The sequence below is a fragment of the Schistocerca nitens genome, chromosome 7, assembly GCF_023898315.1.
Source record: "Schistocerca nitens isolate TAMUIC-IGC-003100 chromosome 7, iqSchNite1.1, whole genome shotgun sequence".
In the NCBI taxonomy this organism is placed as follows: domain Eukaryota; kingdom Metazoa; phylum Arthropoda; class Insecta; order Orthoptera; family Acrididae; genus Schistocerca; species Schistocerca nitens.
In genome coordinates this window covers 611,466,755-611,494,064 of record NC_064620.1, presented here as the reverse complement: position 1 = coordinate 611,494,064, position 27,310 = coordinate 611,466,755, and the positions used below count along the sequence as shown (strand labels likewise).

The window sequence follows — 27,310 nt, the reverse complement described above, 5'->3', positions numbered from 1 at the left end:
ATGGTAATACGAACACATTCTGAGAGAACTTCTCAGATCACAAATGTGCCAAGGAGTGGAAAATCTGTGACTGCCGTTATTTTCTCTGGATTGAGACACATGCTCTCAACATTCAACAGGTGTCCTAAGATTTTCATTCCTTGGGCAGTGAAGGGTGGCATCTTTGTGTATTCAAGCAGAGGCCTCCAGTATTAACACAGTTCAGTATGGTTGGCAGGTGGCTTAAATGTTCTTCAAATGTCTTCAAAAATATAACAATGTGATCCAGACAGCAAAAACATGTCATCCATTTAAGGTGTTGAAGTAGGTGTTTGTCATATGCTCGAAGATGGCGGGAGCATTTCATAGTCCAAAAGGCATAACTTCGAACTCATAGAGGCCATCGTGTGGAATAAAGTAAGTCCCTCCTGGCAAACTTCATCACCCTTGAGTTGCCAGTGGCCTTTCTGCATCTATACAGTTGAGAAATAGTTTCCTCCTTTCAAGTAGACTCATGTTTCATCAATGCATGACAATGGGTAGATATCTTTCTTCATGGTTTTGTTCAGTTGCTGGTAGTTGATGCAGAAACACCATGCGCCTTCCTTCAGTGTTTGTTTGCTGGGTACGGACTTGTAACCTTGGGGTTTCTGAGATGGAGGCTGGTTAGCACTGCCAGTTCTCTGTTACCATATGCTCTGTGCATGCTTCAGCAGCGATCACCTTGCGGTGCAGCGATGGAATGTTATGTGTTCCAGGGAATGGGGCTCTTTGCTTGACCACCCGTATTGCAAGGTTGGTAAAAGCCTCAAAAAAAAAAAAAAAAAAAAAAAAAATAATAATAATAATAATGAGAGACGTGGCTGTAGAGGTGGAAACGTTGTTAGCAGGCAACCTCTGGGGATCCTTCTGCACCTGAGTTGTATGAGGCTTACTCAGGCACACGGACTCTGTATAAGTGGACCCTTGTGTCCTTAGCTGCTCGTGGAACCGATACCCTTGAAATCTTCCTCTTCTCCTCCCAGTGTGATGGGTGTAATGCCTGGGATTACTCACACCCATTCACCCGAAAGAATGAGGGAGGGTAGTCCTCCTGATAATCAACTTGTCATTAGTAATGGGGCTCAAGGAGCTGTGAATCAGAATGTTTTTGTATTGGTCAAGAGGAAGAAGGGGACGTTTGAAAAAGTGTTCCCCTTATATGTCCATAAGGGTTTAGAAGGGCTTGCTGGTACCCTAAAGTCTATCTAGCAGTTGTGAAATGGTTCCTTGCTGGTCGAGACTAACCAGGGAAAAGCAAGTGGAACTACTTAGGAAGTCACAACAATTGGGTGAATATGACATCATTGTTGAGATGCATAACACTCTTAACTCTTTGGAGCACGGTGGTATACATAGTATACCACCTTTTGAAAATTTTCTTGGCTCTTTGCACAGTGGTTTAACTGCACGACCACCACTCTAATATGCTCACCTAGTTCTCTACTTATCAGACAGATGGCACTCACTGCCTATAAGGAATCAGTTCCCGCCAAGAATTGCATAGATTACAACTGTGAAAGCTGCGTGCTGAGTTGTGCATGGTTTTTGCGTGTGAATAGTGGTTTATAACGAATTTCTTGTTGCGCCTGTGTTTTTTCCATATCTTGGACGTCACAGCTACGGTATGAACCCATGTATACATTCATATGCACAATCTTCCGTTATTTATATACAATTTATTTTGGTGGTATATTATTTGTACCACCGTGCATGTAGCAGTATTCTATTGCATTTCGTTTCCTAGTATAAAATTCGAAATCCTCCGCTACAAAGTTTAGTTTTTAATTGTGTTGTGACTTATTTTAGCTCTTTCTCCATTTTGTTTTGCTTACGTATTCTTTACTTGGATTCAGGCTGTTGTTTGAAAATGAAAATGTCAAGAAGAGGCTTACGAGATGAAGAAATCGAACGATTATTGTGTGAAATTCCATCAGACGAGGATTCCACTGTTGACACCACAGATGACGAATCTGATTATGAAGCAAGCATTGTTGCGGAGGCTATTGTGTCGTCTGAAGGCGAAGTTTCAGAGAGCGAGGAAGAAAGTGAGTCCACTCCGCCAAAACGCGCTGCTGACACAGCGCCAACTTGGGGACAACAATTCAATGCTACCTCAGGAATGCAGTTCGACAGTGAATCAGGACCAAGTGCTTTTATTAGGGACATTGATGATCCAGAACCTATCGATATATTCGAAAAAATATTTCCAAAAGAGCTAGTTGAGCTAATCGTTTTCCAAACAAATTTATATGCGACGCAATCTGGCAAGTCTTTCACTCCAACAACTGACAATGAAATACGAACTTTCCTGGGAATCAACATTTTGATGGGTATAAAGCGTATGCCAGCATACAGAGACTACTGGTCTAGTGCCCCAGAACTTCATGATCGTTATATTGCATCTCTGATGGCAGTAAATCGGTTTGGATGGTTACTGAGGAACATTCATCTGAATGATAACACATTGCATCCAGAAAAAGGACACCCAGGTTATGACAAACTGTACAAGCTGCGACCAGTGATCAAGATACTATCTGAATCTTTTTCCAAGTGTTACCAACCCAGCAAACACCTAGCAATTGATGAGTCAATGATCAAATTCAAAGGCCGCAACAGTATGAAACAATACATGAGAGATAAACCCATAAAGCGTGGTTACAAAGTGTGGATGCTGTGTGACAAGACCTCTTACAACTTGAAATTTGATATTTACACCGGAAAAGTAGGTGACACAGTGCAAACAGGCCTTGGGGAGCATGTAGTGCTGAGTTTGTCCTCTGAACTCGTAAATAAAGGCCATTATCTTTATTTCGACAACTATTTCAATAGCTATAACTTGTTGGCTGGTTTACAGCAGAGAAACATATATGCCTGTGGGACAGTTCAACCAACAAGGAAACATTTACCCAAATTAAAAACAGACAAAGAATTAAGCAGAGGTGAATTTGACTGGAGGGTCAGCAACTGTGGCATCCTCTACTTGAAGTGGAAAGATAAGAGAGCTGTTCATCTCCTTTCAAATTTTCACAGTCCTGAAGTTACTACAGTGACTCGCCGTGAAAGAGATGGTTCACGCATAGAGCTACCTTGTCCTCAAGCAGTGATGGATTACAATGCACACATGAACAATGTCGACAAGTTCGACCAACTGAAAAAATCATATGAAATAAGCCGGAGAAGTAAAAAGTGGTGGCACCGAATATTCTTTCACCTGCTTGATGTCAGTATCGTCAACAGCTATATAATTTGGAAGGAACTAGGCGATAGAGAAAAAATGACTGCCAAAGTCTTCAGGATGAGTATCCTGCAAAGCTTAGTAACCCAGAAAACACCATTGAGGCCATCTAGACTTCATGAGAGTCAAGTCCACGTAAAGAAAAACAAGCCATATGTTTCCTCACGCCAGCGTCTCGACAATTCATCCCACCAGCCAGAGCGTACTACCGCCAGACGTTGTGCGAAATGCAGTACAAAAAAGAAGCAAGTGCGCACTTTCTGGATGTGCGCTGAATGCAAAGTGCCTTTGTGCCTTAGCAAAACAAAAAGGTGCTTTCAAGATTTTCACAAAAAGGAATAAGAAACATATTTTATTTGTAAGGTTTGTAATTTGATTTTGTATTGTAAATGACCAATTGCCAGAAATAAAATTATTTTACATTAATTATACTAATTATTACTGCTTAGAGTAGAATTTAAAGGTGAGTTACAAGCACAAACCAAGATATCTCAAAAACTTTAGGTACGGCCCTAAGTGGCATGGTGGTATATTATATATACCACCATCTAAAACCAAAATCAATACAATAAAAAATTTTAATTCATGTTTTCCTTTATTAGCAACCCCACCAGACATAGAAAATGCATGTTTTATTAAAAAATTAATTAAACATAAAATCTGTGCATCAAAGAGTTAACTCCAGCAAAGGTGTGGTTACCTGCCGTGACATTATGGACAGTGACATTGTCAAACTCAAATAGCAATGGATATCACAGGGTATAGTGGATGTAGAGAAACGGACATGTAGGAATAGTGGAGAAACTGAGAAGACCGCCACCTTCATTGTGACCTTCAATTCTCTGCACTACCTGAACACATCATGGCAGGTTTCCTCCAACATGGGGTTAGGCCCTATGAATGTAACCCTATGCGTTGCTTCAGATGCCAGCGTTTTGGCCATACAGTGCTGAGTTGCGGAGGTGAAGCGACCTTTGGGAAGTGTGAAAAGGCAGTCCAAGAAGCTGGGCTGACTGACTATCTCCATTAGTCTGCATTAACTGCTCTGGGAGCCACCCAGTCTTGTGCCGAGACTGCCCTGCTTTTGTAGAGAAACACACAATTCAGGAATAAAAGTGACCAAGCAGATCCTCTACGCAGGAGCCAAAACAGAATATAAGGTGATGAAACCCCCCTGTCTTTGCCACTTCTTATGCATTCTTGGTGCAGAAACCTGTTCCTGAAGTCAACACTTCGACACAGACGACGTCCAGATTATCACTATCCACCACCAGCAGCTGTAGTTGCATCTGTATGTGCAAAAGCGAAGTTGAAGGCATAGTGAGCCAGGCAACTACAACAGATGACATCAGCAATGCTTTCGCAGTGAGCATCCCCAAAGTACGCCAAAAGCAGAGTGCCTCCCAACCGCCATTTTCTTCAAAGAAAAGTGCCTCTCGCCACCTTCTTTCCCCCTCATCCTTGCTGGGAAAGGGAGCAGGGAAAGAATCTCAGCATTCAGATTGAAAGCTGTCCCGGGTACCATCAGATGCCATTCTGGCATGTCTGAATAATGATGAGACATCATGGATTCTGATGCCTCATCACCAGACCCAGGCAGCCCCTCCACTCCACCTCACTCTCAAGTGCCTCGCCAATCCTGTGCAAGGACAGGGGTAAATCAAGAGCACATTGTTGGAATGGCTCCTATATAAATGGAATATGAATGGATACAGGACTCATCGGGAATAATTGTATAGGGCAGACCCTTTTGCCTTTGAAGACAAGAAGAAGGACTCATCTGGAAGATTGGCCTTTCTCTTCAGGAGACTCATTTTAAAGAGACTGACATGCCTATACTTGCGGGTATCACCTCTACAGAAAAGACGACCTTACTGGTGACAGGGTGAAAGGTGGGGTTACAGTGTTCATCAAGGCCACTTTTCACTCCTCACCTGTTCCCTTAACCACAGCACTACAAGCAGTTGCTGTTCAGATAATGGTCCATGTTGCATTCACAGTGTGCTTTGTCTAGCTACCTCCCCATGAGCATCTTGACAGTGGAGTCCTCACTCATCTTCTTGATGAACTACCCCATCACCTTCCCCTTTTAGGAGACTTCAGTGCACACCACTTGCCCAAAGGTCGGATACTTGAGAATCTGATATGCACTATAGATATCATGCTGATGAACATGGGTCAAGCTACGCATTTTAGAACCGCTACAGGTTTGTCTACAGCCATAGACCTGCTCAATGGAAAGTGGGTGATGATCTTCATTATAGCAGCCACTACCCTATCTGGATCTTATCTGCCTGATGGAGCAGATCCTGAAAGCAACCCGCCGAGATGGCTAACTGGATGCTTTACAGACAGTTAGTTGTCTTTGAGCAATGTGACGGTGTCCAGAATTGGGTGGATCCCATTACAACCATGATTCACCATGCCTCTGATGAATTTGTCCCAAAGTCATTGGGAACACCTAGGAGGTGACCTGACCCTTGGTGGAATGACGACTGTCATTCTGCAGTCAGGGACAGGAGGGCGGCTTCACACAGATTCAGTTGATGCCCTACATTTGAGAATCTTGCAAACTTTCAAATGGCACATGGAAGGGCCAGACAAATAATTCGGCAACATAAGCTGAGGTCTTGACAAGAGTTTCTCAACTCCATCAGTAGGTCCACATTTGCAAGTAAAGTATGGGAAGCCATCAGGAGAATCTTAAGGTGCAACTCACAAAAGCCAATAGCAGCTGTATGAATACAGGGGAGGGGGGTCTCGTAACATCACTGAGAGCCATATCTCAGACAATGGCTGAATCATATCGGTCCCTTACGGCTACTTTCCGTAGCCATTGGGAGACACAGGAGAAGGCTGATTTTGATTTCAGTTCCACCAACGTGGAGGACTAGAACCAGCCTGTCTGTCTGTGGAAATTGGATTCTGCATTGTCAGTAGCTTGTGATATGACACCTGGAAACAACCTTATAATGTACAGCTTGATGAAACTGTTGGACCCACAATTGAAGAGGTCTTCCTTCAGCTCTTTAATCATATTTGGATGATGGGAGACTTTCCCAACTCCTGGAAATAATCTGTTGTAGTCCCAATTTTAAAACTAGTGGAGAATCAGACAGGTCCCAGTAGTTATTGTGGTATTAGCCAGACAAGCTGCATAGGAAGGACACGAGTGTATGGTCAGCCAGCGCTCTCGAAACCAGGTGCCTGTTAAATTGGTCCTAGTGTGGGTTCAGCAGGTATCAATCCACACTTGACCATGCAAGTTGTTAGCACACTAGACAGCAGGACGATGGTTGAAACTCGCATCCGGCCATCATGATTTAGATTTTACCTGATTTCCCTAAATTGCTTCAGGCAAATGCCGAGATGGTTCCTTGGGAAGGTGACGGCTGACTTCCTTCCACAATCCTTCCCTAACCTAATGGGACTGATGATCTTGTTGTTTGGTTTCCTCCCACAAATCAACAACAAGAACAGCAACTCCCCGCTCAATAACCTGACCATGCTCGAAGCAGCAATTCAACAAACTTTCCTTCATGAGCAACACATTGTCGGTGTTTACTTCAATTTGTAAAAGGCTTACGACACTATCTGGAGGCATAATATTTTGTCATACCTCTTTCAATGGAGATTCTGTGGATGTCTACTCGCCTTCATACAGTCCATTATTTTGGACAGATATTTTAGATACAAGGTTGGGAATGTCCTGTCTGACCATTTTAAGCAGGAGAATGGTGTCCCTCAATGGAGTGTTTTAATGTTGTGGCATTTGCCATTGAAATAAGCAGTTATTACAACCACAGTGAGACATCCTGTACTGTGTTCCCTGTTTGTGGAAAACTTCTCCATCTTCTGTGCATCCTCCAGTCTCACAACTACACTACTCGGCAATTGTGAGTGATGGTCAGGCAGTTGGAGGAATGGTCTTATACCACTTTTAAATTCACTTTGGAGAAAACTGTTTGTGCTGATTTTAATCATTCCCACTCTCTTTTTAATTTACCTGTTTTGAAAGTGGGGGACACGATTCTCACTTTTCCTTGAAAGTTGAAGTATCCCGTCCTTACTTTTGATGAGAAGTTAACATGGCTGCAACACCTTGAAGAACTGAAACTGAGATGTCTCAAGGACTTAAACATCCTTAAATACATCAGTCAAAGGTCTTGGGGAGCCGACAGGGCATGTCTGCTCCAGCTTTATAAGGTCTTTGTGCTTCCCCAGCTTGAATATGAATGACGGATTTATGAGTCAGCAAAACCTTCATACTCAGAATGCTGGATGGGGTTCTCCATGAGGGTATTGGGCTGTCAGCAGGGGCCTATCACACGAGCCCTGTTTTAGCTTGTGTGCAGAGGCTGGTGAGCATCTGCTGTCTATTTAACGTCATCTTTTTGTGGCATGTCAGACATATAGGGCTTTGTCCACCCCTACATCCCCAGCATCCAGCTATATTGCAGCCACTTAAACAGCTGTTCAAACATTGACCACAGGCAATGAGGCCATTTGGGATCCATGCAAGGGAGAGCCTGAGTTATTACAGGGCCCAGATTACTTATAGAACTGACTGCTTACAGGAAGCATTGCACCCCAGACTATATTTTTACAATAAAATTTAATGAGATTTTACATTGTCACCCAGATTTTATTACTATTTACACGGATGGGTCTAAGCAGGGAGATTTTCTCAATTGTTCTGTCATGTTTACTGATATTGTCCTGACGATAGGACTCCCAGAACAGTTTTTAGTTTATTATGTGGAATTGTGTGCTATCCTGAGGGCAGTGGAGCAGATGGGATGACGTCATAACGAGAAATTCCTCATCTGCTAAGATTCTCAAGGTACCCTCCTCACTGTTGGACAGATTTACGCAGCACATTGGGTGGTGCGAGAATTGTAGGATGCTCTCCTTCTCTTGCAAAGGCAAGACAAGGAAATCATTTTCTGCTGAGTTCTAGGATACACAGGGATTTGGGGAAATGAACTCCCTGATGCGGCTGCCAAGAAAGCTTGCTCTTTTCCTCATCCTGCTCACTGTGCAGTCCCCCTGCAGGCTGTCGCTTCATTTGTGACCAGGATGGCTGTGTGTTGGTGGGAGACTCAGTGGCTGTAAGTGAGGAATAGTAAACTGTGTTCCATAAAACCGTGGCTTACCTCTTTCTGCCCACGATGGTTTGAAGAAGTAGCCTTACACAGTTCAGAGAGGGACATTGCCCATTGACACATTGCTTCCTCTTTTGTTGGAAGGACCCTCAGTATGTCAGAATGTGTGACACAATACGATATGTTTAACTGAGTACGTTTTATAGGATGACCTGATGGGTGAACTGTGTCTCCCACAGGATCTGCGTTCTATTTTAACTGATAATGAGGCAATGTTGTTCGTGTTTTAAGATTTTGTGTGGTGTCGGAATTTTTCCCAAAATATTGATTGCACAATTTCAGTGAGTAACCCAGTGGCTGGGTCACTCAAGTAGTCATCCAACTGCAGTGACCTGTCCCTTTTTAACCGTGTTTTTACAGTTATTTTATACATAGTTTTATCTACCTATTCTGCCATATCTTGTTGAGGCTTTATTATGGACTTTTCTGAAGCTCACCTTATTGGGGCTGCCTTGTCATTCTTGTGGAGGAATGAAATGTGGTTTTCTGTTTTATTGACATTTTTTCATAGTTTTCACTGTACTCATCAGTATATCATTAACGCAAGGGCGCTGATGACCTTGCTGTTTAGTGCTCTCAGCCAAAAATAATAATCATCATCATCATCTGCTTCACAAGGACCACAGGAGAGGACAGTGGACTCTCTGGAGGATTACTGCATACTGTTAAAACGACAAATTCAGAGGGCTGTGTTCTGTCATTGATAGTAAGTCTTGCAATACCTGCTCCTGTTGACTGGACATATTTCTCATTTGAGACTTCCAGCACGATAATTTTTGTGTCACAGAGTGTAGTTTTCCTTAGCGGCTAATTGACAAGCTTTCGATATTATAGAAAAATAAGTCCCCGAGTCAACTAGTGTCTGGACAGGATGGCAACCTGTGATGTTGTCAGTGAGATTTACAGACATCTTGGTAATTGTCATCCATGGGTGATTTTCATCTGTGGTGGCCTTACCCTGATAGATGGTCACCTCACTTAGGTGAGTGGCTGGTACAGGTGATGGCTATGGTATGTTGGGAAGCAATCTCATCCAGGATATGGCAATGGATTTTATCTCGCGTGCCTTGTATAATCATCTGTAGTTGACTAGCATGGGTAGGAATGTAGTGATGGTTCATGTCCTGCAGCATAACAGTTGTCGAATACCCGTCTTCTTTCTCTGCAGCTGCATACAAGTGTTCAGGGCATTCATAATAGAAACACATCAGTGTGTTGTTCTTTGTACTCCAAGTGTATATTTTTGTATGTGCCTTTAGACGTTTCAGCAGTGTTGGTTGTACCTGCATTGTTTGAGTACACATTCGAGTTGGCCGAGTCCATTCTTCATGGCATGTTTGACTGGTGATGAAGATTGGTGCTAAAGATTGATACAGTTCTTCTCCGACATTCTCTGTTACTTCCAGACGTATGGAGTCAAAGTTCATCATTGGTATCTCTTCTGTCCATGGTCTGACATTTCTGGCTGCCATAAACTCCTGTATTTTGTCTCTTGCTACCTGGTGTATGAAAGAGGCAAGGTCATGGTGGTTTCCACAGCTGCCATAGGTTCCAAATTCAGAAGACGGTTATAGCTCTTTCGTCAGATGCTTTTTATGTTGCGTTTACTCGATGCACTGGCACGTGTTGACAAATTCCTTTGTTGTCATATATTTTAACAGAAGAGCTTGGTACGTATCTTCTGTAATTGCTTCATCAAGTGCAAAATTTTGCCAGCTTCTGTTAAATTTGGGTACACAATGTGGCATGGGGCCAAAACATTCTATATGTAACACTGTGTCATTTCATCATGATGTTTGGTCCTGCTCTTCCGTTCTTCCAGCAAGTGGACTTGCTGCTGATTAGTCACCAAATATTTTCTTCAGTTCTGTCTGGAATTTATTCCAGTTGTCAAGCTTCTCTTTATTGTTCTTTTTGTTGTGCCATCCAAGTAAAAGTAGCCATTTGCCAAACATATCTTGTCATCCCACCAGTTGTATTTGACAACTCGATTGAATTCTCTGTGCCATTTCATTGGGATATTGATCAGCTCCTCCAGGAAACAGTGATGGTTGTGTGATGTGCAGCTGACCTACTGCTGTTTTGTAATTAATTGATCTCTCAAATATATGGATTGAGGAAAGAGTCTACTGTTTCTGTCTCCCTTCCTGGCTTTTATGTTGCCTAATTGGAGCCATGGTGATGTAGATGTTTCGAAGTACCTGGCTTCTCAGTCAAACAGTATCACATCAGAACCACAGTCAACTCCAAACTCGAAACCAGGGTCATCAGTGAAATACATCAATAAGCACTAGAAGCACATTTATTACAGGCACCAGCATACAGATAGAACTGAATTTCTGGATGGTGAGATCTGCTATTCATATGATCATTGAATAGTCCAGAAAGTGCAGACTTTGCTAACATAAAGAGATTGTGAGACTCTTGCAGGCATGATAAATAAATGTGAGACCTCTTGTTGGAAATTCTAGATTTTGAGCTATTGTAATTTTTAGGTTTATCGTAGTGGTGATGGAAAACAGATGTTTTGAGATAATTCATTTTAAAATTTCACTTTATTGCCATTGCTTAAGTTGATATATTTAAGATACAAATTCTGGATTTTATATTACCCTTCACATGTCCTTTGTTAAATGGTATAGACTTTGTTATGTTAACATTACACATTAAGTGGTTAACCCCTTCAATCTGTAGCACATTATAGTGTGCAAAAATTTAAAACCAAATGAATTGGCCCCAAATTGAGAAAAATTACCGCACCCTGCACAGCCCTGTTTTTTCTTTCATTCAAAATATTGATTTTTTTGTTCTGTGTTGTGGCATCTTTTAAACCAAGGGGCCCAAAATCATCAAAAATATTGAGTTCACAAAGCCCTCAAAAATACACTCCTGGAAATTGAAATAAGAACACCGTGAATTCATTGTCCCAGGAAGGGGAAACTTTATTGACACATTCCTGGGGTCAGATACATCACATGATCACACTGACAGAACCACAGGCACATAGACACAGGCAACAGAGCATGCACAATGTCGGCACTAGTACAGTGTATATCCACCTTTCGCAGCAATGCAGGCTGCTATTCTCCCATGGAGACGATCGTAGAGATGCTGGATGTAGTCCTGTGGAACGGCTTGCCATGCCATTTCCACCTGGCGCCTCAGTTGGACCAGCGTTCGTGCTGGACGTGCAGACCGTGTGAGACGACGCTTCATTCAGTCCCAAACATGCTCAATGGGGGACAGATCCGGAGATCTTGCTGGCCAGGGTAGTTGACTTACACCTTCTAGAGCACGTTGGGTGGCACGGGATACATGCGGACGTGCATTGTCCTGTTGGAACAGCAAGTTCCCTTGCCGGTCTAGGAATGGTAGAACGATGGGTTCGATGACGGTTTGGATGTACCGTGCACTATTCAGTGTCCCCTCGACGATCACCAGTGGTGTACGGCCAGTGTAGGAGATCGCTCCCCACACCATGATGCCGGGTGTTGGCCCTGTGTGCCTCGGTCGTATGCAGTCCTGATTGTGGCGCTCACCTGCACGGCGCCAAACACGCATACGACCATCATTGGCACCAAGGCAGAAGCGACTCTCATCGCTGAAGACGACACGTCTCCATTCGTCCCTCCATTCACGCCTGTCGCGACACCACTGGAGGCGGGCTGCACGATGTTGGGGCGTGAGCGGAAGACGGCCTAACGGTGTGCGGGACCGTAGCCCAGCTTCATGGAGACGGTTGCGAATGGTCCTCGCCGATACCCCAGGAGCAACAGTGTCCCTAATTTGCTGGGAAGTGGCGGTGCGGTCCCCTACGGCACTGCGTAGGATCCTACGGTCTTGGCGTGCATCCGTGCGTCGCTGCGGTCCGGTCCTAGGTCGACGGGCACGTGCACCTTCCGCCGACCACTGGCGACAACATCGATGTACTGTGGAGACCTCACGCCCCACATGTTGAGCAATTCGGCGGTACGTCCACCCGGCCTCCCGCATGCCCACTATACGCCCTCGCTCAAAGTCCGTCAACTGCACATACGGTTCACGTCCACGCTGTCGCGGCATGCTACCAGTGTTAAAGACTGCGATGGAGCTCCGTATGCCACGGCAAACTGGCTGACACTGACGGCGGCGGTGCACAAATGCTGCGCAGCTAGCGCCATTCGACGGCCAACACCGCGGTTCCTGGTGTGTCCGCTGTGCTGTGCGTGTGATCATTGCTTGTACAGCCCTCTCGCAGTGTCCGGAGCAAGTATGGTGGGTCTGACACACCGGTGTCAATGTGTTCTTTTTTCCATTTCCAGGAGTGTATGTTACCGAGATCCCATATTTTCTGCTTCTAAAATACTTGCATCTGAAGGGGTTCAAGATCATTCACAAACAGCATTGTGTCTCCTTTTCTTTGTTTCTGGAATACTTGGCTGGTAAGGTTCTTCCTCAGAATGCTCATTTATCTGTCTTGAGGTTCTGGTTCAGATTCTGGTTCTACTTCAACACAGAATATCTTTTTATTCCTCTTTGCAATAGGTCCTGATGTTTTAAAAAGATAATTTTTTTTCATTGTTTTGTCATCCCTGCTGGGATAACTGCACCAGGAAATCCAACAGGTCCATTTTCTCCATAAAAGATGCGGTGCACAAATCCATTTCCACCAACATACATTTTGCAATATACGCTATCGTTTTAGCTAATGATGAGCTCAAAGTGGATAATTTAGTTCTGCCATGTACTTTGTTAGCACTAGTATTCTCCAAGACATGAAGCCAGTCGTATATATTCCCAGCAACTTAACCTTTTTCAGTTCTAGCAGCAACAACAGAACTAAAATGTGTTTTAAGTGTAGGTTTTTGTTGCTACAATAATGTCAGCAGTCAGTTGGCATTTTAGGGCTGCCAACTGCAAATTGGTAACATCTGTAGGCATTTACAACTCTGAGGACCACTTGTCTTGTTTGTCATTATTGTATTCACAAAACATTCTTCTTTTATTCAAGGCTACTTTGAGCCCCTTAAAATGCCTGCAAAATTCAGGAGATTTATTTTTATTTTATTTTTGAAGCATTGCAAATGCAGCTGCATGATTTAGAAAGGGTCGGGCCAGTGTTATTTCCCTATAATGACAAGAAGTCCTTTTTCAGAAGTTGACATTTATTGCTTTTAATGATATTATAATAACTTTCAGATTGATAAGAGCTTGTACAGAATGAAGTAAACTACTACAATATGAAAAAAGAACAAAAAATAGATATTTTAGACATTATCAAATGTTTTTGCTCGTACTGAAAATTTTACTTCTCTGACAAGAGGTCCCTTTTCACTTCTCGTCTCACAAATATCAGTTATTTGCTGGTGATGAGTTTGAACTGGTGACTTGCAGCCTACCATTCAGTGACGCTAACCGCTACTCCACAAGGCACGCAGCACAGCTCGTGGCAGTAATGTCTGAAATTGACAGTGTTGCCCCCACAACAGTACTAACATATAAACTTAATTTTTGCTTCCCATTCCTCCCTGCAGCTTTTCAAAAATATTAGTAATGGATTTCTGATTTCTTACAAACTAAATAAGTAACGTTCTCAAGTGAAAAAATGTTCTTTGTTCTAATTGTTGAGAATCACAGCTTACACTATATTTGAAATTGACAAATTGTCTATAAATGTTTCAGGCTTGTCTGTTTACAATATTATGAGTTGTGTGGGTTGGGTGCATCATTATATTTTGATTAACTAAGTGCATTTCTAGGTGCACGCATACTTACTATGCAGCGACATTGATGCTTTACTTTTGTAACACTTGTATTTAGTGCCAGAGAATATTTATTTAATCTTCATGAACCTAGTGTTTGATGTTTGTGTAAAGGTACATGGCTAGTGATTGCAGACAGCTTTATAGGTCTTTAGTTGCATGAAGTATTTAATGTCATTCGTTCCACCTCGGAACATCACACTTGTAATTACTCACTCTCAACTGACACACTTATTTCGTTCAGTAATGTAACGGTGTTAGGTCACCAGTTAATTACCCAATCTTTTACAATACTTAAATTTAGGTAAACGATCCCAAAGTATTATACATGGTCCTGAGCGCAAAAGGACTTGAGAATTTTATGTTCTAGAGCCTTGAACCTTTAGTTCGAGGGGAGAAGTCAATTACTGTTTAGTGGATTATAGGGGCACATTTGTTAGTTTTCACATTGATTGGTCAAAATAACTATCAGCAAAGAAAAGAGGAGATCTAATTTACGAGGTGCATTCAAGTTCTAAGGCCTCCGATTTTTTTTCTCCGGACTGGAAAGAGATAGAAACATGCACATTGTTTTAAAATGAGGCCGCATTCATTGTCAATACGTACCAGAGATGGCAGCACCGCACGGCAGATATAATTTTACCGCCAGCAGCGAGAATGAGAACTGTTTTAAATACTTAAAATGGCGACGTTTTCCTTACTTCAACAGTGTGCAATCATTCATTTTCTGAATTTGCGTGGTGTGAAACCAATTGAAATTCATCGACAGTTGAAGGAGACATGTGGTGATGGAGTTATGGATGTGTCGAAAGTGCGTTCGTGGGTGCGACAGTTTAATGAAGGCAGAACATCGTGTGACAACAAACCGAAACAACCTCGGGCTCGCACAAGCCGGTCTGACGACATGATCGAGAAAGTGGAGAGAATTGTTTTGGGGGAACGCCGAATGACTGTTGAACAGATCACCTCCAGAGTTGGCATTTCTGTGGGTTCTGTGCACACAATCCTGCATGACGACCTGAAAATGTGAAAAGTGTCATCCAGGTGGGTGCCAGGAATGCTGACGGACGACCGCATGGCTGCCCGTGTGGCATGTTGCCAAGCAATGTTGACGCGCAACAACAGCATCAATGGGACTTTCTTTTCGTCGGTTGTGACAATGGATGAGACATGGATGGCATTTTTTAATCCAGAAACAAAGCACCAGTCAGCTCAATGGAAGCACACAGATTCACCGCCACCAAAAAAATTTCGGGTAACTGCCAATGCTGAAAAAATGATGGTGTCCATGTTCTGGGACAGCGAGGGCGTAATCCTTACCCATTGCATTCCAAAGGGCACTACGGTAACAGGTGAATCCTACGAAAATGTTTTGAAGAACAAATTCCTTCCTGCACTGCAACAAAAACGTCCGGGAAGGGCTGCGCCTGTGCTGTTTCACCAAGACAACGCACCCGCTCATCGAGCTAACGTTACGCAACAGTTTCTTCGTGATACCAACTTTGAAGTGATTCCTCATGCTCCCTACTCACCTGACCTGGCTCCTAGTGACTTTTGGCTTTTTCCAACAATGAAAGACACTCTCCGTGGCCGCACATTCACCAGCCGTGCTGCTATTGCCTCAGCGATTTTCCAGTGGTCAAAACAGACTCCTAAAGAAGCCTTCGCCGCTGCCATGGAATCATGGCGTCAGCGTTGTGAAAAATGTGTACGTCTGCAGGGCGATTACGTTGAGAAGTAACGCCAGTTTCATCAATTTTGGGTGAGTAGTTAATTAGAAAAAAAATCGGAGGCACTAGAACTTGAATGCACCTCGTACAAGTGGAGGAGCTAGGAAGCAGCAAAACTATTAGCAGAGAAACAGAAAGGCATCAGATAGCAGTACAAATGAAAATTAGAAGAAGGGTATGGATGATATGTTACAAACATTCCTGTGAGAAACTCATTGTGTTGCAACTCAGATTAACTGTGTTGAATATAAATCAAAACTGTATCCATTCCTGTACTTGGATTCTTGAAATAAGGGTATCTTTTGCAGGGAGGTGCTTGAACCCTTCACCTGATAGCTGCTTATAAGAAACAGGCAGACATTATAGTTGTCCCAGCTAAGATCTTTTCTTCTTATTTCCAGCAGTACCTCCTTTGACTTTACTTTGACAACACAAAATAACACTTATGAGTGCCTCTTTCAGTGGTGCCGGATACCCATTGTCTTGTTGCAATAGTTCCTCTATCAAATTTTCTTTTCCGAAATAAGGGTTCATCAATTTCAACAGTTGTGTCTTTCCCACCAAGTTTTTTGTTTTTGTCTAAACAAATAGAAAACACACTTCTCTACAATATTCCTATGAGTCATCCACACAGTGATTTCAGTTTTAATTCTACAAAATATGTTTGCTGCTAAATTTAAACTGCAAAAGTGTGTTAGTTATAAGATTGTAGTTATTGATAGTTTGCTACAAGCAGACCAAGGACCATTCCTTGTTGAACATTGTTTCTCTTGCCAATTACTTCCTTATACACAACACCACCACCATATAAAACCATCATTCAAATTTTTCTTTGGTACCAACTTCATTTTTGTTTGGCAAAGGTCACACCTTCTGTCTTTCGTGATGAAACCGATAGCCACATACCAATGTACGATTTGCTTCTGATCTTTTAAATTGTGTGAACATTGCAGATCAGTTCACTGGCTCATTTCAGCAACTCAAAAAAAGAACTCACTGATAACCGCACATTCAAAATTGATCACTGTTCAGAGAACTGCCAAACTATTCACTTGGTCATAATAGTCAAAGAGAACACAAATGTCATCACAGAAAGAAAGCAAACACCAAATTGTTATAAGTGAAGCCCATGTCTCCAATTAATCACCCTTATAAACTGTACCATATAAAGTGGCCATTCTGTAGTAGAATTTGCACATTGTATTAGAATTTTTGCAAAATGGAACTGTGAGACAAAAGCAACAAAATAAAAACTGTACCGTGAGATACATGTAATCCAATATATTCCACTTGTTGGTGTATCTGATAGGTCAATCCACATTTGGAGAAAAACAGGATATTTTATGTCATGGTGTTTACATGACTTACCGGGTTAAAATTTCAAGTAGAAAACGTATCACTCAGGTAAAACTACACACCATCTCCTGTCTGAAAATTCAATATGTTAGCATTTCAACATATCAAGACAGGCACTTGAAACATGTTTTAGATGTGGTTAGTATTTATTGTTAAACATCTGACAGCCTATATGTCACCTTCCAACCTAACCTACACCTCAGACTAAGCTATAGATTGTAAGGATACCACGATCAGTATCCTGGCCAACAAACTACATAGCAGCAGGCACTGTCAGGTGAACCTTAGCTTCTAGAACTTTTTATAGTCACCTGCTTTTCCCAGCAAACAGGGCATTTGCAGGTTGCAATCAACAATGTGAGTTAGGAGCGAGCATGTGAGGGCAGTAGTGATGCAGACTCAGTTGAGTGAATGTGTAATAGAAGAATTGTGAGCCATAAATATGAGAAATTAATTATAAAATGTTTATCTGCACATTGAGGGTAATATTTTGTTGTAATAGGAATGATGAATAATCTGCAGCTTTTTTGGAGTACATGAGCTTTAAAATTCGTCAGTATCATCATAGAAATGAGTGTGGTACAGTTAAGTGTGATTTGCATTGTTTGAAGGTGAATAAATAAAGTTATAGGAAGTCATCATTTATTATAGTGGAACCTCAACATCTTCTATGATTACTTCTGTTATAAAGAATTACTGTTCTGCCAAATATTGTTAGGCTACATTTTGGTTTTCTGTACAGTCATTGCTTCTCACCCCATAATCTGATAGTCAACCATTAGGATCGCCGTCAGGTCTCTAAAATTGTGAGGGGAGGGGAGCTTACAGGATCAGACTACCACGTTTGGTGGTTTCACCAACTTACAACAAAGCTGTCACATTCCAACCTAACATAGACCTTGGGCTAAGCAACAGATGTATTTGCTTTCACACTCATTGCTTTGCCAACTCACAACTAGAGTACCACAGTCCAACCTAACATAGAACTGGGGCTAAGCTACAGATCAGTCTGTCACCACAACCAAATGCTACTTTACCTCTGAGTGAGATAATCACAGACTTGGAAATCACAATGTTTTCTAATGATATTTTTAATAATTGTGATCTTCTGAAGTATCACAGTCAGTACCATCTCATTTTTTGCAACATACCAAAAGTAATTCACAAGTACCATTTTAGCTAATATATCATTTGTTATACTGGTCAGCACCATATAATATATGTTGCACACTAAATAGACTATTAGAATAATGTCTAAAGGATTTTTTTTCATTTTGTTAATTCCAGAGAATACAAAATCTATTCCATTTGTTAGATAATTAGTCCATAAATCAGATGACAATCTGTTTAAGTCCAAAACTATTTCTCTAGAGGTTAATTCTAAGTCTTTTGTGTCATGAGTTATGATTCATCCATGACAAACTTTTTAAGTTTGTGATTGTTCTGCCAGAGGTACCAAATACATTTTTTTCTTCTTAGGTTTGACTTTTCATCCATTAGAGGCATCACAAATGTCGGTTTGTTTCTCATTGATTAATCTCAGCCTGTGAGGTTATACGTATTCTCCAGATGCAGTTTATGATCCATATTTTATAAAATGCATTAACAATCTAACAGGTGTGGCTCTGTATAAAATGCAGCAGTCACACAAAACATTGTCTTGTAACCATTCCATTGTTATTTTACATTTGCAAGCTCCTTCCTATTCCTTCATTACTGCTTCTGTTAATACAGTGATAAGTTGTGTCATCATTAAGTCCAAGTGAGCAGCACTAATACAAAATAAACAGCGAGCTAGATGAGAAAAAATGTCAAGGTACATGCCACAACCAGTTTCATGCTAATCGCTTAACCAAACATTACGTTCAGCAGTGGAAGGGAGTCTGCAGTCATACTCTTGCTGCTTTTTGTACAAACAGTTCTTTCATCTGCAGTGAAAGGCAGAAGAAAATAAATTATTTTATTTTAATAAACACAGCAAACAGCCACTTTTTTATGCATTTTTAGTTACGCCAATACGTGTTTCGGGCTCTCACCCATCTTCAGTTGGCATAATACATATTTGAATCTTCAGTAATTACATTATTAAAACATCAACAGCAATTTTTGTGCTGCAGCTGGCTTACTGCTTTGCTTGTTGTCCCAATTTTTGCGTTTATAGAAAGAAAATGTGTGGAAAAAAATAAAAGTAGCACTACAAGGGGAAGTAACTCAGAACCCTAATTCCAAGTTGTGCATTGGTGACTGTCACAGCAGTGTCATTTATTGAAATCTGAACCCTATGCAAATCCTGTTCCATCTGCAGCGTGCAGGTGCATGCTTAAGGGTGAAACTACATGTCCATCCTCTGTCAGAATGCACACTTGCATCGCTAAAAAAAAAAGTCAGATGTCACCAGATGTGTCTTATGAATAAAATGTTTTCTCTCAGAAGAAATTAAAGAGATCGCTGGGTCCCAAGTCCTGTCCAACAGATGGCTTCTGTCACGATTTATAAGATTTTGCATTATACGTATTTCCACAGATTCTTTAATTACTGAATCCCGAAAGGATCTCACCGGTGCCAAGATTTTTGTTACAGAATAAATCATCGAGTGTCCTGTGGTAATACAATGCTCAGCTACGGCTGACTTACTTGGATGCGAAAGGTAAGTGTGGCTCTCATGCTCAATGCACCTTACATGTACTGTGCTTATCATCTGATGTATGTAAGCTTTGCCACACTGGCAAGGAATTTCGTAAATCCTGGTCTTCCGCGGACGCAGATTGTCCTTTACTGAACTGGGAAGGACACTAATCTTCACCAGTGGCTAGCAGATTACTATAAATTTTATATTTTTTTAATATTGTGCCTACTTTAGATGAAAGGTTGCCGACATATGGAGGGAATGCCCTGGACTTGAACAGCTCCTTATCATCTTGGTGTTGTGGGTGGTCACGTTTCTTCCTCCTTAGCGCTGTACAGTTCTGTTGTCGAAAGTAACCATTATCTTTGAACACCGACTGTAGGTGTTCTAGCTCCTCTGTAAGGCCATTTCCATCAGAAACAATATAAGCCTGGTGCACAAATTTTCTAAGGATGCCAGTAGTTTGTGAAGGGTTATGGCAGCTCGAAACTTGCAAATAAAGGTCTGTATGTGTGGGCTTATGATGGACAGACTGCCTTAATGACTCATCCACTCTCCTAGTAACCAAGACGTCCAAAAATGGAAGGCAACCATCCTTCTCTATTTCCATCATAAACTGGATGTTCTTGTGGACTGAATTAAGATGTTGCAAGAAACATGACAATTCTTCACCACCATGGCACCACACTACAAAAGTGTCATCTACATATCACCAGAAGACTCGCTTTAAGTTCTGTCGAATCAAGTGCCGTCTCCTCAAAGTCTTCAATAATATCGACAGTAGTAAATTGTTGCTAATATCGAGACCCCCAAGTATTATTTGGCTATACATCTTGCCTTTCTGCTGAGACCTTTTGTGGGGAAGTGCACGCATCATGTTCACAACTCTGCTGATGTTATCAATAGACTAACTTACTAGTGAGCTTTGATGTCATCTCACTTTCAACTAAGGTTCCTTTTATGGACTCTTTGTCACTCATCAGCAATAAGATTGTGGCCGATATAACGGCTCTTTTTCATCGTGTCCTTTCTTCAAACTAATTTTATTTTAACAATGAAGATTTTGAGCAGACTGATGGTATTGCCGTGGGCAGTCCTCTCTCCTCTCTGATAACAAACTTTTTTTGTGGAAGACTTTAAGGAGAGGCCACTTGATTTGGCAGAACTTAAACGGAGAGTCTTCTGGTGATACATTGATGTCACTTTTATAGTATGACCCCATACTGAAGAAGAACTGTCACGATTCTTGCAACATCTAAATTCAGTCCACAAGAACATCCAGTTTATGATGGAAATAGAGAAGGATGGTTGCTTACAATTTTTGGATGGCTCGGGTACTAGGAGAGTGGATGGGTCATTGGGGTTTCCTGTCTACCATAAACCCCCTTTATCTGCAAGCATCGAGCTGCCATCATCGTTCACAAAAAGCCATTGTCCACAGAACGTCGGTGCACCAGACTCGTGTTGTTTTTTATGAAGACGGCCTTACAGAGGAATTAGAACACATACAGTCGGTGTTCATAGATAACGGTTAGTCTCCACATCAGATTAGTACAGCATTAAGGAGATGTGACAACCCAGAAGATAAGGAGCTGCTCAAGTCCAAGGCTTTCGTTCCACAGGTCTAAAGGAGGCAGGAATCCAAGGAAACATGAAGTTAAAGTAATCTTCTGGCCACTGGCGGAGATTAGTGCTCTTCTTGGTTTGATAAAGGACAGTCTGGGTCTGCAGAAGGCCGGGATTTACAATATTCCTTGCCAGTGTGGCAAGGCGTACACAGATGAGACGATCAGCACAGTACATGAAAGGTGGATTGAACACGAGCATCACACTCTCCTTTCGCAGCCCCGTAAGTCGGTCGTAGCTGAGCATTTTATTACCGTAGGACACTCTGCGGATTATTCTGCCACAAAAATACTGACCCCAGTGAGATCGTTTTGGGATTCAGTGATTAAGAATCTGTGGAAATATGTCTAACATAAAATCTGATAAATTGTGACAGCGGCTTTCAACTGCGGAAGGATTGGGACCTGGTGACCACTTTTATTTTTTCTGAGAGAAAACGTTTTATTCACAGTGAGATGCCTGCAGCATCTGACATTTGTTTTTAGTGTTGTGAGCGTGCACTCTGACAGAGGACGGACTTGCACCTGCATGCCTCAGGGGGAACAGTTTGTATTTGCAGAGGGTGCGGATATCAATAGAGGACACCCTTGTGAAGGGTGCCAGTGTACATGCATTTGTGTGCCTATTTTTGCTATAAAGCCAACACTATGTACTGGCAGCCTTCAGTGGCGGACACTCACCTGAAGATGCTGGACGGTTGCCAGCTGATGTATTGTGACAAGAAGTCAACATGATCCGGCAGCAATCCCGAAATGTCGTAGAAGATCTATATATTTCTGTTGTTGCTTTTTTATGTACTCACTTTTTTTCTTTTAATTTTCGTGACTACATTTCCTTACCATTCTTATGAAAGTGAAAGTGCTTCTAACTTTCAATTTATATACATCTAAAGGAAAAAGAAAAGAAAACTCATAAATTTTTTGTGTGCCATTGTTTCTGTTAGCAATATTTTTCCCATACAAATACTGTATGTATCTCTACAAATGCTTGTTTTCCGTCAATTTCTAATTAGATTGTCTGTTCGTAAGCAACTGCATTTTAAAAATGGAAATCTAACCATTATTGTGTATAAAAATATTTTACTTTGTCGTTCTCTTCAGTAAATAATGGTAAGCAATTTTACTGTAGTAACAAAAAGTAAACCACATATTTCTATTTCCATTTCTTAGGTGAATGCAGAGGATGTACAAAACTTACTTAATTGCAAAGGAAGTCATGACAACAAACTATTATTACATTGGTCTTTCTCCCCTCGCACAATACCAGTTCCTGAAACAACGTGCTATGTTTTCAAGTTTTTTGAAGATTTGAATTTGGTAAATCACTTTCAAATCGATAAGGAGACTTTATCACGGTAAATGAAATAACCTTTATCAGAAAATTTGTTCGGGAATGCTCTCTGATGTAGTGAATATTATTTATTTGAAATTAATGCACAGTTGTATCTGGCAAAGCTGGAAATTCTTAACACATGAAATTAGGGTATTGCATACACATTGGACACACTCAAAGAAAAGGAGTTTTCATAGAATAATTTTTTTTCCCTGGTAACTAAAAATGTCTTGTATGGCTGCATGTACCAACCATTTGAAATGACAAAGATGTGGTCAGATTTATCATGGTGTGTACAAAGACTTGTAAGTGATCATACCGTCAGCCAATTATCTCACAACATATTACTTTGCATGGGTTTGTATATATGTATAAACATTTGTGTTACCTTTGCTTTTTCTATGTGAATGTAGACTTGGCTTTTATTTTCTTATCCAACTAGCTTTAACTAACAGCAGGAAATAACTGACTGTAATGTACCAGGGGAATAACGAAAGGTCTAGACAAATACATATAACAATGTGTTGCATGTTAAACCAAAAGGATGTAGATTATGAAATTAGTTTATTTGTGACACACAACAATATAGTGTTGTATCCTGTGGTGATGCATGTGTTCTAAAGCAGAAAACAGAGAAGGAGACACATGACAGCAGTTAAGTGAATATCATTTACTTAACTTCAGTAGTTTGCAGAACAAAAGTTTAGTCAGATCCAATATACAGTCTAAATATGTCAAGTTCGTAATATGCTGTAATCACTTTGAGAGAGGCTGAGTATTCAGTTGTATAACACAAGAATGAATGAGGGCCTGATCATAAGTTGTGGTGGCCTCTTATATGCTTTTATAGTGTCACTGCCTGTGTCTGCGAAGGAGGGTGTGTGTGTGAATTGCTATCAGTTGGTGGCCACAATTGCTGTGTGGCTGCCTCTTAGGGTGGTACTCAGAATTTCTGATGCCACTCTATGAATTAGGATGTGATATGTCTGGAATGGTGTCTGTGGCAAAAACACCACATTTAGTAAGTGTCGTTTATAATTCTGCGAACTAAATGAATTGCTTTAACCTTCTTTCCAAGGGCAGACAGTCTGGCATTCCTCTTTTATGTAGTCTGTTCTTCCTATGGCAGCCAACAAGGTAAATTTCTCTAATTGTATGTTTACTTAATGTTCAGCTTCATCATACTCACTTATTACCTTAACAACAAAGTCGTGTCATTCACTAATCATGTTTGGACAAACAGATTCATTCTTGAACGGTATTAAGCATCTAGAAATAGGTCATTAAATATTAAGTTTTTGTACAGGGAAGGCCAGATTTCTTAGAGCAGCTTCAAACAGCAGTAATGCAAATGGAAAAGGCTTTTGACATAAACATACATATGTAGGAATTGAGAGTATGAACTGAAAGTTCATTCTGCTTGAAGAGACCTTAAAGGAAATCAGTAGTATGGGTATGCGCACATTAGCCATACTCTGTGCATGCTTCAAGCATGTCCTTGTATCTCTAACAATTTTAAATATTTTCTGCATATCTTTGATTTTAATTATACAAATTTTGGAAGTTAGTTTCCTGTCATCACTTCAATTAAAAATTCTTGACACTCACAATTTTCAATTGTGAGTACCATAAATAATGACACATGGAATTACTAGCCAGGGTAACAAATAATCACTTGCTTTAAATGGGTGGATTGAAAGAAATGTAATAAACCTTACACCAGACAAACTCCTAAGCCCTTGCCACATCAAGACCAGTCCAATGCAGCCACCAAGTATATCCTGCCCCATCATGTGGCTGACGTACCTTATCCATTATAGGCAGAACTATCTGTGAAAACTGCTATAAAACTGCCAAACTAGAGACAATAGCAGAGTTGACTATTCAGAAGCAGAATTTGCTGGTGAGCACTATACACTTAATTCCAATGGCTGCTTCACAACCCATGCTATCTTGATCCTCTATGGGACACCAGCATCTCTGAATTATGTAGATGAGATTTGTCCTCACAACATCAGTCATTCTTTCCAGTAATAGTCCTGGCAGAATGGAAAATCCAGGATGTTATGAAAAGGCTGGTTGCTACTCACCATATATCAGAGATGCTGAGTCACAGAAAGGCACAACAAAAAGACTGTCACAAAATGAGCTTTTGGTCAACAAGGCCATCATCAGAAATAGACAAAAAACACACACACAAAATGACCACAGGCTCTCATGTGTGGGTGAATTTAATTGTTTGCTTAAGTGTGGTATGTGTGACAGTCTCTCATGTGTGTGTGTGTGTGTGTGTGTGTGTGTGTGTGTGGTGTCCTCCCCTTGCATGCTCCATTCGACACAACTCTTCACCCCATTTGAGTTGTAGTGCCAGGACAGTGCCATACAGGTGTATGTGTATTTACGTATGTATGTTTATTCCGTTACCCCTGAAGGAGGGTTCATCTGATGCCCTCACTGCTGTTTATGTGCCTATCAACAATTAAATGCATCAACTATAAACTGTGTTATCACTTTTACTCCTTCCATTATGTATATTCCTGAAGGACTTTCCATTATCATATGCCAGCACTGATCAAAACCATAAAAGCCTTGGAAGATGAGGAACTGCCCAAAGGAGAATTCCAGTTAATAAACACAACTTTGTGTAAGAGGAACTATGATCCAGTGAAGCAGAAATGGTTGCTTGTCATTCTAATTCATATACAGCCAGCTACCCTAATGTTTTCCATGGCACACCACCAGGTCAGCTGGGATTAGTGAAGACTCTAAACAGTATCAGATTCAGGTATCACTGGCCAGATCTTTACCAATCGATTAGTCACTATGTGAACCACTATACGGAGTGACAGTGATGGAAGCACATGCCGGATTTATATCCGTGATATCTGATACCAATTCCGCTTGCAGCAGCACAATTCCATTGATTTGCACTGAATGTTTTGAGGAGGTTCCCAGACTCAACAAATCAGCAATAATAGTTTACACTGATTACCTCAGCCACTACTCTTGTCACCAAAACAGTACCAACTGCCAAAGCTCCAGAAATTACAAGGTTTCTTGTAGAAGACATCAATTTGATGCAGAAACACTCCATGTGATGATCTCCGATTGTGGCAAAGTTTTTGAGACTGACAGGAGATGTAATTTCACATTGCGACATCACCCACAGGCTGACAACTTCCTACTGCCCACAGACGAATGGTCTCACAGAATGCAGACATGCTCTCAATGTATGTTCATGTCAGACAAAGAGATTGGAATACGGTACTGTCCCTTGTGACATTCGAACTCAACATAGCAAAGCAAGACACTACTGGATTCACAATGTTCCTTCGATTCTGTGGTTGTGATGCTGAAATGGCAAAGACTACACTGTTCCTGTCTCAACTGGACAATACTCAGGTGTAGTTCATGAAACACCTTATCACTAGGTCTGAAGAAGCGAGACAGCTGGCATGCAGCTGTACTTTGGGTGCCCTGGAAAAAGACCGATAGTACTGTAGCACCAAGCACAGGTCAGTGAGGTACACATCAGCAAACTCAGTATGTATTTTTTTGCCTGGGTATACCTGAAAAGTTACTAAAACACCACTTTGAGCTGTACCATATCCTTCATCACTTGGACATTATGACAAAGTTGATGATTTTGACCCTTCATAAGGAAGACAAAAATGCAGAAATATCGCCCCTGTTCTGCGGATGAAAACCTACTGTACTCCTGGGGCGCAAATTGACAACGAGAGCTTCTCATTCAGGGAGAAAGCTTAAACAGGAGGTGCTACCTTTGATGCTCTTCATAATGAAGACCAAAACACAAGGATCTGTCAGGACTGACATACAGAGTGCAGCTGACAAGATCTGTATCGTGGAGGGTGCTGTAGTCAGCTGCAGCAAGAACTTCTGAAACAGCTGGTTGCTGTTTCTCCAGGAGAGGGACCAATGTCGGGAGCAGTGCAGTGTGGTGTATGGCTGGCGTACTGTGGGTCACTATCTCAGATCCGACCACCTGCAGTTATTTGCCATTTAGTATTTATTGGTTCTGGAAGGTTCCTGAATTTTATTATGTTTGTATATTCTGCAATATTAGATGTCTGTATAAACAGCTGCACTCTCTGCTCTGGAGTTAAGTTCTGTTCTGACGAACATTGATGTTTGCAATAAAACATGCTTTCAGTGTTAAGTAGGGACCGATGACCGTTGCTGTCTGGTCCCTTAACCTCCACATACCAGTGTTTCAGTGTTAAGTGTTGTAATTCATTGACAATCCTACTTTCAGATTGGGACCTGATTCTGTTTACAACATGACAATATTATTTATTTCACATATTGTAAAGAAAACAAAACAAAACTACTTTTCTATTGCAGGAAACAAGAAATATAGGAACATGCCATATATTCTTTACTGAGGGCAGAAAGGTGCCTACAAAACTGACGTTCGAGATATCTTCACCCATTTATGGATCCATCAGCAGCTATGG

General features: G+C 41.3%; 1 protein-coding gene across 1 annotated transcript in view; it reads left to right on the top strand.

Moving 5' to 3' along the window:
• The window catches only part of LOC126195171 (cGMP-dependent 3',5'-cyclic phosphodiesterase-like), a 333,488-nt gene that overhangs the window by 170,733 nt on the left and 135,445 nt on the right, over positions 1 to 27,310 (top strand). Inside the window, exon 8 of the mRNA XM_049933683.1 lies at positions 22,670 to 22,854. Within this exon, the coding sequence (XP_049789640.1) occupies positions 22,670 to 22,854 (185 nt within the window). The remainder of the gene's footprint in view (positions 1 to 22,669; positions 22,855 to 27,310) is intronic.